We start from the raw sequence: 12,255 nt of genomic DNA on the forward strand, positions 1-12,255 counted from the left end.
AACAGATGAGTTCACAAGGTGAACAACACTTTTATATTTCTGGAAAGTCACCTAGTTGGTATCAAAAGATTAGATTTTTTACGTGAAGGACTAAATGGGTCTTTCATAATTATGAATGGCTTAAAAAAATCATGTCCTTAGTATACCCAACTTCAACATAATCAAATAGCTCAGTAAAAGCAACGGTTAACTTATATATTAGTGCAAAGAACTACAGCCCAATTTCTTTGAAAGTGGTAATTATTAACATTTCAGTTCTTATATACAGTTCAGCTGTAAGTGTCAAACAGCTTTAAAGAGCTGGTTCTCAGTGCACAAAATATCGTTTCTGTGGGAAATGAATCCAGTGAATTTGTACTGAACATATCTCCCTCCCATTCCCACTAAATCCACCCAATCTAAAGCCTCGGGAAATTCAGAAACACTGTAAATGGAAGCAGAGCTTACCCAAACTGCCTCTACCTCTTATCCCCTTGCAACAACAGTAAACAAAACCAGCTTACAGAGCTTACACAACAATTTCCTCTGGAACTCCAAAGGGACATTCCCTGCTTAGCTGTTTCTACTGACAGGCCAAATCAGGTATGCATACAACAGAGATGCCAAAATACATGACTGCTATGGTTCATACAAACAAGCAGGGAATGTGAAAAGATAGGGCAAAGCAATGTACTTGGAAGTCTTAAGATATTATGTTCCCATACCTTCCCTATAATTTATCAAAATTAACAAAAATAACCACACACTAAGCTGACATGCATTAGAACAGTATTAAGACTGTGTTACCCATTCATCTGTAGCCTTTAGATGACAAACCATCTAAACACACACGCCTTTTTACAGTCCACTTACTTCCTTTTAATTTGCAAGTATATAACTGAGCTGGCCAAATCCCTAAATGCCTTTCCTTCATCTTATTATATATAACCACCATATGGTTAAGACCTGAGGCTTCCAAGTCAGACCAACCTGGGTACAAACTCCGATTCTACTACTTAAAGTTCTATGACCTTGGGCAAAAAAAAAATCACCAAGCCTCAGTTTCCTCATCTATAAAACAGAGCTGATAACAGAACTCACAGCGTAAGCTGTCTATGAAGGACAAGTGTGATAAACATATAAAGTGCTTACCAGAATGCCTGGTATACACAGCAACCTCTTAGTAAACGGCAGTTTAAAATCACAGCACCAAATATGACAGTTAAATAAAAGCATTTAGGGGCTTCCCTGGTGGCGCAGTGGTTGAGAATCCGCCTGCCAATGCAGGGGACACGGGTTCGAGCCCTGGTCCGGAAAGATCCCACATGTCGTGGAGCAACTAAGCCCGTGCGCCACAACTACTGAGCCTGCGCTCTAGAGCCCGCGAGCCACAACTACTGAAGCCCGCGCGCCCTAGAGCCCGTGCTCCGCAACAAGCGAAGCCACTGCAACGAGAAGCCCACGCGCCGCAATGAAGAGTAGCCCCCGCTCGCCACAACTAGAGAAAGCCCGCGCGCAGCAACAAAGACCCGACACAGCCAAAAATAAATAAATAAAAATTTTTAAAAATCATTGAAAAAAAGCATTTAAGACCATCAAGTCAATATTCATTATGTGTGGGAATTCCCTGGTGGTCCAGTGGTTAGGACTCCATGCTCTCACTGTTGAGGACCCGAGTTGAATCCCTGGTGGGGGAACTAAGTTCCCACAAGCAGCGCAGCGCAGCCAAAAAAAAAATTATTATGTAAAGGAGAGAAACTTAAAGTTCTAGAAAAATCCTATTTTTAAAAGCACTGATGCATGATTAAACAAAACATTACCTTCACAGTACTGTTATTTTCCAAAAAAGACATTAGAAAAAGGCAAGGAGTTAAACAAAACAAATTTCAGTCAGCACTCATTCAAAACTTTTAACTTTCCATCAACCTTTGACAAGAGTCTTATAAAACAAAAATTATTTGTGTGTGTGGATTATAGCCCCTTTAAATCAACAGTTCTGAGATGGCTAAGCAAGCAAATTTTAAAAATGACCTGCTTACTTATGCTAAGTGAAATAAGTCAGACAGAGATAAATACTGTATGATATCACTTATACGTGGAATCTAAAAAATAAAACAAACTAGTGAATATAACAGAACAGAAGCAGACTCACAGATATAGAAAACAAACTAGTGGTTACTAGTGAAGAGAGGGAAGGGGGGAGGGGTAATAAACAGGTAGAAGATTAAGAGGTACAAACTATTAGATATAAAATAAGTTATAAGGGTATATTGTACAACACAGGGAATATAGCCAATATTTTACAATTTTTTAAAAAATGACCTTCCTGGGCTTCCCTGGTGGTGCAGTGGTTAAGAATCTGCCTGCCAATGCAGGGGACACGGGTTTAAGCCCCAGTCTGGGAAGATCCCACATGCCGCGGAGCAACTAAGCCCGCGAGCCACAACTCCTGAGCCTGTGCTCTAGAGCCTGGGAGCCACAACTACTGAGCCCATGTGCCACAGCTACTGAAGCCCACACACCTAGAGCCCGTGCTCCACAAGAAGAGAAGCCACTGCCATGAGAAGCCCACACACTGCAACAAAGAGTAGCCCCTGCTCGCCACAACTAGAGAAAGCCCGTGTGCAGCAACGAAGACCCAATGCAGCCAAAAATAAATAAAATAAATAAATTTAAAAAAAAAATGACCTTCCTAAGTAAGGTAATAGAGAATTGCAAAAATAAGACAGATATAAACCTCAAATTATATTATAAAAGCTACTTCCACTGACAATGAAAGTAAGACTTCCATCTGAACTGTAGGCAATTTGGTTATAGAATGTTATATTCTCAGAATAGAATCTATGCAACTGGTTCTATTCCTATTTCTTTAATTCTAACAAATCTCAGAGCAAAGGCACAACTTGAAAAGGTGCCAAGAGAGAGGAGGTCTATCCAGAACTGAAGGACATGTTCAACAGGCATTTTGACCTCAAGACAAAAATGGGAAGCAAAAGGATACAAGCCCCAGAAAGGTTTGCCTTAAAAATTGAATTCAGGGTGAGTCAGGTCCATCGTAGTTATTGTTTGTGTATAAGAACAAATAGTAAGAAACAAGATAATGAAAAAGGTGCCTAACTGGATTGAGAGGATCTTATTTTTTATTTTATTTCTTATTTTTAAAGTTTTCTCTAGGATAGTCCATTCTACTGGATAACATTAAGTTCAACCATTTTGATTTTTACATACCTAGTAAATAAGTCTAAACTAGATCAAAGTCTGAAACTACTCAAGTAAAAGTGGCCCTCTTGATAGGTTATCTTCACCCACTAGCAGTAATTACCTAAATTTCAGAATAATTATTTCACACTACAGGCCAATTTTAGGAACTGAAAACCTAAAGTCATGAAGTGATGACAAATGTCATATTAGAATATGATTCACAATTATATACACTATCAATATGAACTGGTGCACTCCCCAGTTTTTTTTTGTTGTTGTTGTTTATGGCTGTGTTGGGTCTTCGTTTCTGTGCGAGGGCTTTCTCTAGTTGCGGCGAGCGGGGACCACTCTTCATCGCGGTGCGCGGGCCTCTCACTATCGCGGCCTCTCTTGTTGTGGAGCACAGGCTCCAGATGCGCAGGCTCAGTAATTGTGGCTCACAGGCCCAGTTGCTCCGCGGCATGTGGGATCTTCCCAGACCAGGGCTCGAACCCGTGTCCCCTGCATTGGCAGGCAGATTCTCAACCACTGCGCCACCAGGGAAGCCCCTCCCCAGTTCTTAAACCAAGTACCAAACCAATTATCAATACCATTCAAAGTTAAACAAAACTCCACCACAGCTCAGTTTCACACCTGAGGTTTTTAGTAATGACTTTGTAAACTTCTGTATAAATGTGGCAATTGCCTTGCTTCCTAACTAGAAAACACTTCCCCCTTTTAGCCCATTATGGAGCTATAATCCTTTAACATAGTACTATACTACTAAGTACTATAATAATATAAAGCATTTAGAATCATCAGTGCAACAATAGCTCTGAAAGAACAGTTAAAAAAAAGAAAAAGAAACTACAATCTTATCTGACTAAAACTTATCAATTCTTTAAGAAAAATGTCCCTGTGAATCTTTTCTTAAAACAGCTACACATTCCCTTACCCTCACTCCAGAGTAGACCATTCCCTTCCAGTGCTCCTACAGCACTCAGTACATCCCTCTTATATAACACTAGTACATAATATCGTAGTTATTTACTTATATGTCTGTATCCCCCACTAGACCTGAGCTTCTTAAGAGCAAAGGACTCTTACCACCTTTTTGCTTAGTATATACATAGACCTTCAAATGCCAGGTCAATAAATTTCTAATTAAATAAATAAATGAAGCCCAAGAAAGTGTGCTTTGGAAGGAGGGGTATATTTGTTGTGGGTTTATTGAGGGGAGGGGAGGTTGAATTTAAAATATCCATGCGAATGGAGATTATCTGTGATTAAATGAAGTGAATATCTGACCATAAAGCTAAAATCTTAAGCTTTTACACACTGTTGCAGAGTTTAGCCAGAATTCCGTTAACAGCATGTAGGCATGTGACCTATCCTTGTAGAGATCCTAAATGAACAACTTCAAATCTCCATTCTTCTCCCTCCAGCAGCTCTCATTTATTTTCCTAGAAGCCACTGTCCGCAGGGACCAAGGCCCTCTATCTCCCCTGACCCATCAGATCCCATAAGAGCAGTGTCTACGAACTGTTCTACTTCACACTGGGGAACACTTGCTTCTACCAGGCACTAAACCCTTCTCTGCTTCCAAGTCCACCCACCTCCACCTTTCTTATGCGCAAGGAATCAGGCATAAGAAATGATCTGTTAAACACCAAACAGCACTTGAGACCCTTAAAAACAGAATCAATGTTAAGTAGTCATTGTGGGTGGTCATAAGAATCTAAGCTTCCTTTATATTAAATCAACAATATAATATTGCTTATATTGTTAAATTTCTCTGTTCTAAATAACAACTTTACAAGTAAACTTTAAGGACTCCAATTCCTATGCTGAGGACTACCTATGGCTTTGGAGTATCAGTAAACAGTTGGTCTGTTAAACAACTGTGATACTTCAAATCAGTTCTAAGTGATAAAAAAGTTAGAATGTGAGTGTGTCAATAACCTTACAAAGTTTTCAGTGAAGCTCTATGAAAATAAACACATGTGCGCTTCCCTGGTGGTGCAGTGGTTAAGAACCCGCCTGCCAATGCAGGGGACATGGGTTTGATCCCTAGCCCGGGAAGATCCCACGTGCTGCGGAGCAACTAAGCCCGTGCGCCACAACTACTGAGCCCACACTCTAGAGCCCGCGAGCCACAACTACTGAAGCCTGTGCGCCTAGAGCCAGTGCTCCGCAACAAGAGAAGGCACCGCAATGAGAAGCCCGCGCACCGCAACAAAGAGTAGCCCCTGCTCACCGCAACTAGAGAAAGCCCGCACGCAGCAACGAAGACCCAATGCAGCCAAAAATTAAAAAAAAAAAAAAAATTTATAAAAAAAAAGAAAAGAAACACATGTACACCATCCCCACCCTCATTAACCTAGAAATAAACTTCAGATATTACAATTCACTTGGAGAAAACTTGCTGGAAGAGGAAAAAAGGTTTGCCACAAGGTTAGGTAATTAATAGGCTGTATATTATTTGGTACACCTTCCAAAAGTGCCTCCAGTGTGTACTAGAAGCAAGTGGCTTAGGGGGGCGGGGTGTAGAGAAGTTTGCAACTGATCTGTCCTCCAGCAGCTGACTGATCCACATGGGCACTGACAGCACTCCACTGAGATAAGTGCTAAGATGGCAGAACTCCTGCCAAAAACAGGCTTATCCCAGGAGCAGATAAGACAAATAGGGTTCACACTCCTCTCTTAGATACTTTTTAAAAAAGAAAAAGTTTCAGAAAAGTGATAACTCTTGTTCTATCACAGTGCAAACCAAGTCCCTTTTGGTTTAATCATATAATGTAAAAGATCCTCACATAAGTATACACTTGAGCATATAACTAAGTACTTAGATATATGCTCAATAATGTACTTAGGAATGGCTATGTTATGAACAGTGCTATGGAAGTCTATGGCTTTCAATTGTGCCTATCCTGAAAAGCTATCTTCGACTTCAAAAATGTGTAAAACAAGTCATATGCAATAGGAAATCTTTTGTAAAGCAGAAATTTTTAAAAAGAAATTGTTACCCCTGTGTAAATCTTACCTTTCAAGAAAAGATTTGAAAAAATGAGAGTTCCAACTACTTTGTTCTAAGTACTTAAATACTTCAGGGTTTTTATTTCTCCTACTAAAAATATCTGTAATCAAAAAGTACTGACAAACATAGCTAATGCCAACTAAGAGTTGTTTTTCTAAACCACCTGTTTTTGCAATAACCACCCTATTTCTATAGCTATTCTAGAAGCCTAAATGCCTAACTAAACTTAATACTGTAACACTGAAACGGTCCTAATTCATTAACATCTTAATATAGATCAAGTGCCTTCCTTACTTATTTGCATAAAACAAGTGTTAAGTAAAACCTAGAAAGCACAGTTGCCTTCCAACACATCCTTGCTGCTGGCTTAAATTTGCCAGATGCCAAAAATATTTCCCACCCTAAAAATCCAAGCTTCTTCATTAATTAAAAAAAAAGGTTTAGTTATCACTGAAAACTACTTATTCAGGAATGAAATTTTTACACAATGGAGAACATGAAAGCCTAACTTTCATACACACTACACAACATTATACTTTTCTAAATTATTCCAAGACTTAGTTATCAACTGTGTTGATAACTTTCAAATCTAACTTTGGGGACAGATGGAGCCGTACTGTCTATTTTATTTATTATCTTTGCAATATCCAGATGTGATTCAGAATGAAAAACACTGCCGCACTGGTTTACAAATGGCTATATGAAAGGAATAAAATGATGCACCAAATGGTGGGGGTGTGGAAGGACTGTTCTCTTCTAAATGAAGAAAATTTGTGTCCTCTACAGGAGGAAAATGAGAGAGGGAGGGGCAGAAGAAAGTGAATCTAAAACGTTTAACTCTTTGCTTCTTGAAACATACTAGTGTGTAAAGTATAACTTTCATAGGGGTCACATACTTATTTCAAAATTCGCTCTTCAGCAATGAGCAAATTTCTGGGCCAGATGTTGAAAGTAAAAAGGAATTTTAGTCTAATAAGCAATAAAAGCTTGAATATGGATTGCAGTGCTTATCTTTTTTTTTTTTAAAGGATGCACCTGTCATTCCCATTTTAGGTTGATGACTTTGAGTCCAAGGAAAACGGTCCTATTGTATGCCTGCCGATTCTCATGTGCCTTGATATTTCACTTACTAATTACACTTACTAATTAACTGGACCTCATCAGGAAAATATTAATGATGGTTCAGACACTCAAGAGAGTCACATAACCTCGGAACGCAAAATGCTTCGCGGTCAAAATACTTTGCAGTCAAAAAGAGACCTATTTGACTCAAGAGGGGTGGGGATAAGCAGGGAGTAAGGGAGTATATGACACGAAAATCTGCTGGCCAGAGCAGCTGCGCCCAGCTTTTAGACACTTACTGGTTTGCTAGGGTACACGTTAGACAGATGCGTTTTTAGTTTCCCCACGGTCCAGTTCAAGAAGCAGCTAATAGTCTGGTCACTGTATTTCTGATTCGGTGCTTTAATGATGAGGGTCACAGGAATCTCCATCCCATTTTGGTCCATGGTGCCTCCAAGATCGAACAGAGTCAAGAGGAGCAGCAGTTAAGCCCAAATGAGCCGAGGTGGTTACTGCCGGCGCGGCTGGGATGGGGACGGAAGCGAATGGGTTCTTACTATTCCTTGTTCAAGTCAGTCACAAGTGCATCGGGCGATACAAAGGCCATTGCCGGTACCGAGGATGATGGACAGTGGCGGCGGCGGCGGCGGCGGCGGGGTCTGGGGGCCCGGCCGGGGGTGCAGTTTTCCCCGCCAGGTTCGGGCTCCGCCGGGCTCCGGTCTGCAGAGGGAGGCCAAGGGGAGAGAGAAAGCGGTGAGAAGGTAGGGAGGGGTGAGGACGCGACAGCCCGAGCCCCCGCCCCGCCCCCGCCGCGACCCCTAAGCTGAAACGCAACAAGGCCCCGACGCGACGGCCTCGCCACGCGGGCTGGAGAAGGGGACGGGCCGCTCAGGGTGGCCAACCGCGACAGGCAGGGCTACCTGAGAGATGGCTGCGGGGCCCGCCACCGCCGCCCTCCGCCCCCGGGCACGGCCACCGATCGCACAGTCCGGCCGAGCGTCCTCCGCGGCGGCCGCTCCCTTCCTACTGCTCGGCGGCGCCCACGGTCCGGCCCTGGATCTCGCGAGGCGGCACGGCGGCAGCGGGAGAAGTTGGCCGAAGGGCTCTCCGCCTGACGCCTCCGGCAGGGCAGCTGGGGCGCAAAGCCGGGCGCAGCCGAGGCGGCGACAGGTGGCAGGAGGGCGGGGACTAGAATAGGGGCGCCGGCCGCGAGTGCGCCTGTTTTGTTGTTGTTGTGAATAAGGTCCGGGTCCCCTTTAAGCCGGAAAACGCAGGGCGGAAGTGCGTCAGGGGCGACTCGCCCACGCGCGCTGCTCTCCAGGTCCCGTCGCCGACCGCCCCGGGCGGCCCAGGGCGGCCCGTGCCGAGTTGTGTGTCGCCTCGAAGCCACTCGGGCGTGTCGAGCCCGCCCTGCCAGGCCATTCGCTCCGCCTTGCCTCCCCAGCGGAACTCGGGCCTCCACTAGCTTCGCTGGCGTTAGCACATTCTGTTTTGACCACACCCGGAAAACTTGGGAAGTGTTCCCATCCTTAGAGCTGTCTCTGCAAAAGTCAGTGTTCTCCCTGATGCTCAATCAGACTTCTGCCCATAATTTCTTGTGTCGACTCTCTGCAAAGCACGGTACCTGGAGCTTTGGGGAAGGAGAGACTGTGGGTACATTGCATAAGGAGAAGGCTTTCAGTTAAACCTGAAGTCTACCTCTACTTTCCGTGTGACCCTGGCTAAACTTCCTGAGCCTCAGTTTACTTCCCTAAATGGGGACGGTAATGGCTACCTGACTGCGTGCTGTTGATTAAATGAGCTATGTAGGTAAGCCATCTGGTACAGTTCTGGCGTATATCAGTCTCTCAACTAAATATTAATTTCCATGTATTTCCTCTCCGTCTTCTCAAAAGTTGGCAAGTGTTTGTTTACTGAGCACCTACTGTGTGCTCAGCACAGTGGGAGATGAAGACGGATGGCAGTGTTATTTTTCTGGTTTATGGTTTACACGTGGGAACGCGAAGGTTCAGGCTATTGCCCAAAGCCGACTTACTCTCCATTTTCTGCACAGGTTTAGGAGTCAGTGCGGTAAGTTAAGAAATGTGCATTTGCACAGGTCCAGGCTTCCACTTATAGGTGAATACAAGCAGATAATATAGGGGGCTTTGGGGACCTGGTCTCTTCCTCTCTCAGCTGCAGAGGAGTTAGTGAAAGTTAGTGACCAAGAGGAAATTCTTCCTTTCAACAGCTAGGGCCCCAGGATCCCTTACACCCTCTCCTCCTTCACCTCTTTTCTTTGTGATAGGACACCTACCATATCTTAGCCTTACCCTCTCAATGCTCTTCTAAAATAAGAGTGAAGTTTCCTTTATTTCTTGTCATGGAATGAGAACAGTTTACTATGACTTGGATTTCCTTTAGCAGACCCTTTTTCTACCTAGTATCTAGTCATCTTAATAGAACCTTAACTTAATTCTAGCTACAAGTACTTTTTCTAGCTCCCTTACATCTAGCAGCAGCCATTCGACACAGCTGTAGTCCATAAGATGAAAGGTGAAGTTGCTACTGGGGCTTCCAGATGAACATGTTCTGCAGACCAGAGCTCATCCCTGCCCTACACCTGTCTTTCTTCCTGAAGGAATGTGATGCCGGCGGTGGGGCAGCCACAGCTCAGTCCTGAAGCAACAGACAGGAGAACAAAGGCCTATATTACAAGGATGGCAGAACAGAACAATTGAAAGAGGTTGAAACCTTTATGGCATAAGTGTGCCACCATGTAAGTCCCAAGCTGTCTGCTCTAAGAATTCTTTTATGTCCAATTCCTGTTTAAGGCAGGAAGTCTCCCCAACCGCAACTGCCACAAGCACCACCACCCAAGCCAGCGGCTCCTGTCACTTATGCCTGTGACTCACTTCCAGGAACCCCTTAGAGTAATGTGGTCATCCCCCTTGGTTGGCACTCTGAAATGTACGTTATTAATGAGAATTATATTAATAAATATTAATATGGAGAGAATGCATTTCACTGTGATAGATACTATTTAAAGTAGAGTTCATCAAAGGTTCACTAACATGGACAAAATCATTTTAAAATGTAATGAACATTCAAGAATTTGAAATATATGAGTATAAAGATGATAGAGTATCTGACAGAAATGATTTTTTTTTTTTTGCTTTACAGCCACCTGAATTAACAACCTAAAAATGCTTTTGATGCTGTTGAACTTGCCCACAATAAAAACAGTATGTAAATATGATCCCATTTTTGTTAAATTACGTGTATGTGTGTATAGAAAAATGTATGAAAGGGTAGTCCCTAGACTATTGATAGTGTTTAACTTGGAATTTGGAGTAGGAAAAACAGCATGGAGGGGATGCAAGATAGCAGTTACTTAGAGGCTGCTGTGAGCTGTTTGTTCTTTGTCCATGTTGCACATAAGAAGGGAACAACTACACATCTCAGTTACCATTTGCTACTTAAAGACAGCCTCTAATGAGAATGCTTAAGGGTAGGATGCTAATAGATAATAAAGGATTTGTGATTGTTAAGGCCAAATCTACTTTAACAATATTAACTATTCAATGCACATAATTTTAGTCGCTAGTTCAGTAATTCAGGGTGATTTCTGCCCATGGAGTAACTTTCTTTGTTGACAAAGTAAAACACTTAAAGAAAATTATTTGTAAATAATAAAACTGATTTCCAGTATTTGTGGGATATTTACTTCTAATTCTTTTAATTGGGAAGGAGGACAGCTAGAAAAGCTTATATCGACTCCTTCTGTGAGATTCCAGTTTCTTTTAAAATTTTAAAGAAAATAGAGTGCTTATTACTGAGCTTTTCTTACTAAAATTTGGAATACCTTCCAGGAAGGTAAAATACTTTATGATGTTGAATAATATAGTTTTCAGTGTTTTGGTTTTTTGTTTTTGTTTTTATGATAACTCTCTTGGGAAGAAAGACTTTAGTCAAGTGATGATCTTGCAGTTGAAAATTTCAAAGATGATGATAGCCATCTGGCTTCTGATTCCTTCTACTTCTGTTTACACCAAACCTGTCTTTTTTTTTTTTAAGATGCTGTGCCACAAAGCATCTAATCAAATCTCAATCAAATTTATTGTTTAAAAACAAGTGAAATCCTCCACTTCAAGCCTAGGAAAATTAGCTCATTTCAACACTGCACTTTCAAAATCTTAATTGGTCCCAGATGTTTGATTATAAACCATATTGTAGAAAATGGAAGGAAGAAAACCACACATGCATTAAATGCCAAGTGGATGATTTAAGTGATGTGTCATTTAATGAATTTTCAGAACAGCCCTGAGAGGTAGTGAGGTCAGTGAAGCTCAGAAAGGCTAAATGTCTTGCCCCAAGTCACACAGCTAGTAACTTCTAAACAGAATTCTGATTCCTCTGTAATACACAGTCTTTCCACTACACTGAACTGTCTTAAAGATATTCATGCATAACAAGACACATTCAGGAGGAAAAGGCTTTCAGGAACAACATCTTAGAGGTCATCTAGATAGCTTTCCAAGTACTGCCGGAATCACTCTTACTGCATCTCAGAAAGGCAGTCACCCAACTTTGGCTTAAACCCTTCCAGGGAAAGGGAGCACCATAGTTTTCACTACAGCATGACCTATTGTTAAACAGCCATGGTTATTATAAGTGAATTAAAATCTGCATTGCTATAATTTGTCATTAGGCCACTTTTCTCCTCTTGATTAATTCAAAATATGTTTACTTTTATTCCATGTCTGCCCTTCAAATGGTTAAATGCTGTCTACATCTTATCCAAACTAAACATCCCCAGATTCTTCAACCATCCTTAAGAATAGTTTCCAGATCACTCAAAACATTGACTCAACCTTTGAACACACTAGTTTGCATAGCCCTCCTCAATTATGGTGGCCATAATGAGCATTTTGACACATGATTTCCCTAGAATAGTCTTCATAAGGACACATCTATATTTCTATTTCTGTATTAATATAAATCTTCATACGGTAGTT

General features: G+C 41.9%; 1 protein-coding gene and 1 long non-coding RNA gene across 8 annotated transcripts in view; one reads left to right on the plus strand and one right to left on the minus strand.

The window, feature by feature from the left end:
- The window catches only part of HERPUD2 (HERPUD family member 2), a 48,769-nt gene extending 40,278 nt beyond the window's left edge, over positions 1–8,491 (minus strand). Inside the window, exons 1-2 of the mRNA XM_082399532.1 lie at positions 8,179–8,491; positions 7,558–7,978 (exon numbers count right to left, since the gene is read on the minus strand). Of these exons, the coding sequence (XP_082255658.1) occupies positions 7,558–7,704 (147 nt within the window). The 5' untranslated portion in view covers positions 7,705–7,978; positions 8,179–8,491. The remainder of the gene's footprint in view (positions 1–7,557; positions 7,979–8,178) is intronic.
- A 155-nt stretch (positions 8,492–8,646) lies between these two features.
- The window catches only part of LOC309632248, a 49,364-nt gene continuing 45,755 nt past the window's right edge, over positions 8,647–12,255 (plus strand). For 5 of the 7 annotated variants that reach the window (XR_014246805.1, XR_014246806.1, XR_014246807.1 and 2 more), the window contains exons 1-3: positions 8,647–8,807; positions 9,879–10,016; positions 10,421–10,482. This is a non-coding gene — a long non-coding RNA (uncharacterized lncRNA). The other 2 variants (XR_014246810.1, XR_014246811.1) reach the window with 2 other exon arrangements.

Source organism: Balaenoptera borealis, assembly GCF_965194805.1.
Source record: "Balaenoptera borealis genome assembly, chromosome: 7".
Lineage (NCBI taxonomy): Eukaryota > Metazoa > Chordata > Mammalia > Artiodactyla > Balaenopteridae > Balaenoptera > Balaenoptera borealis.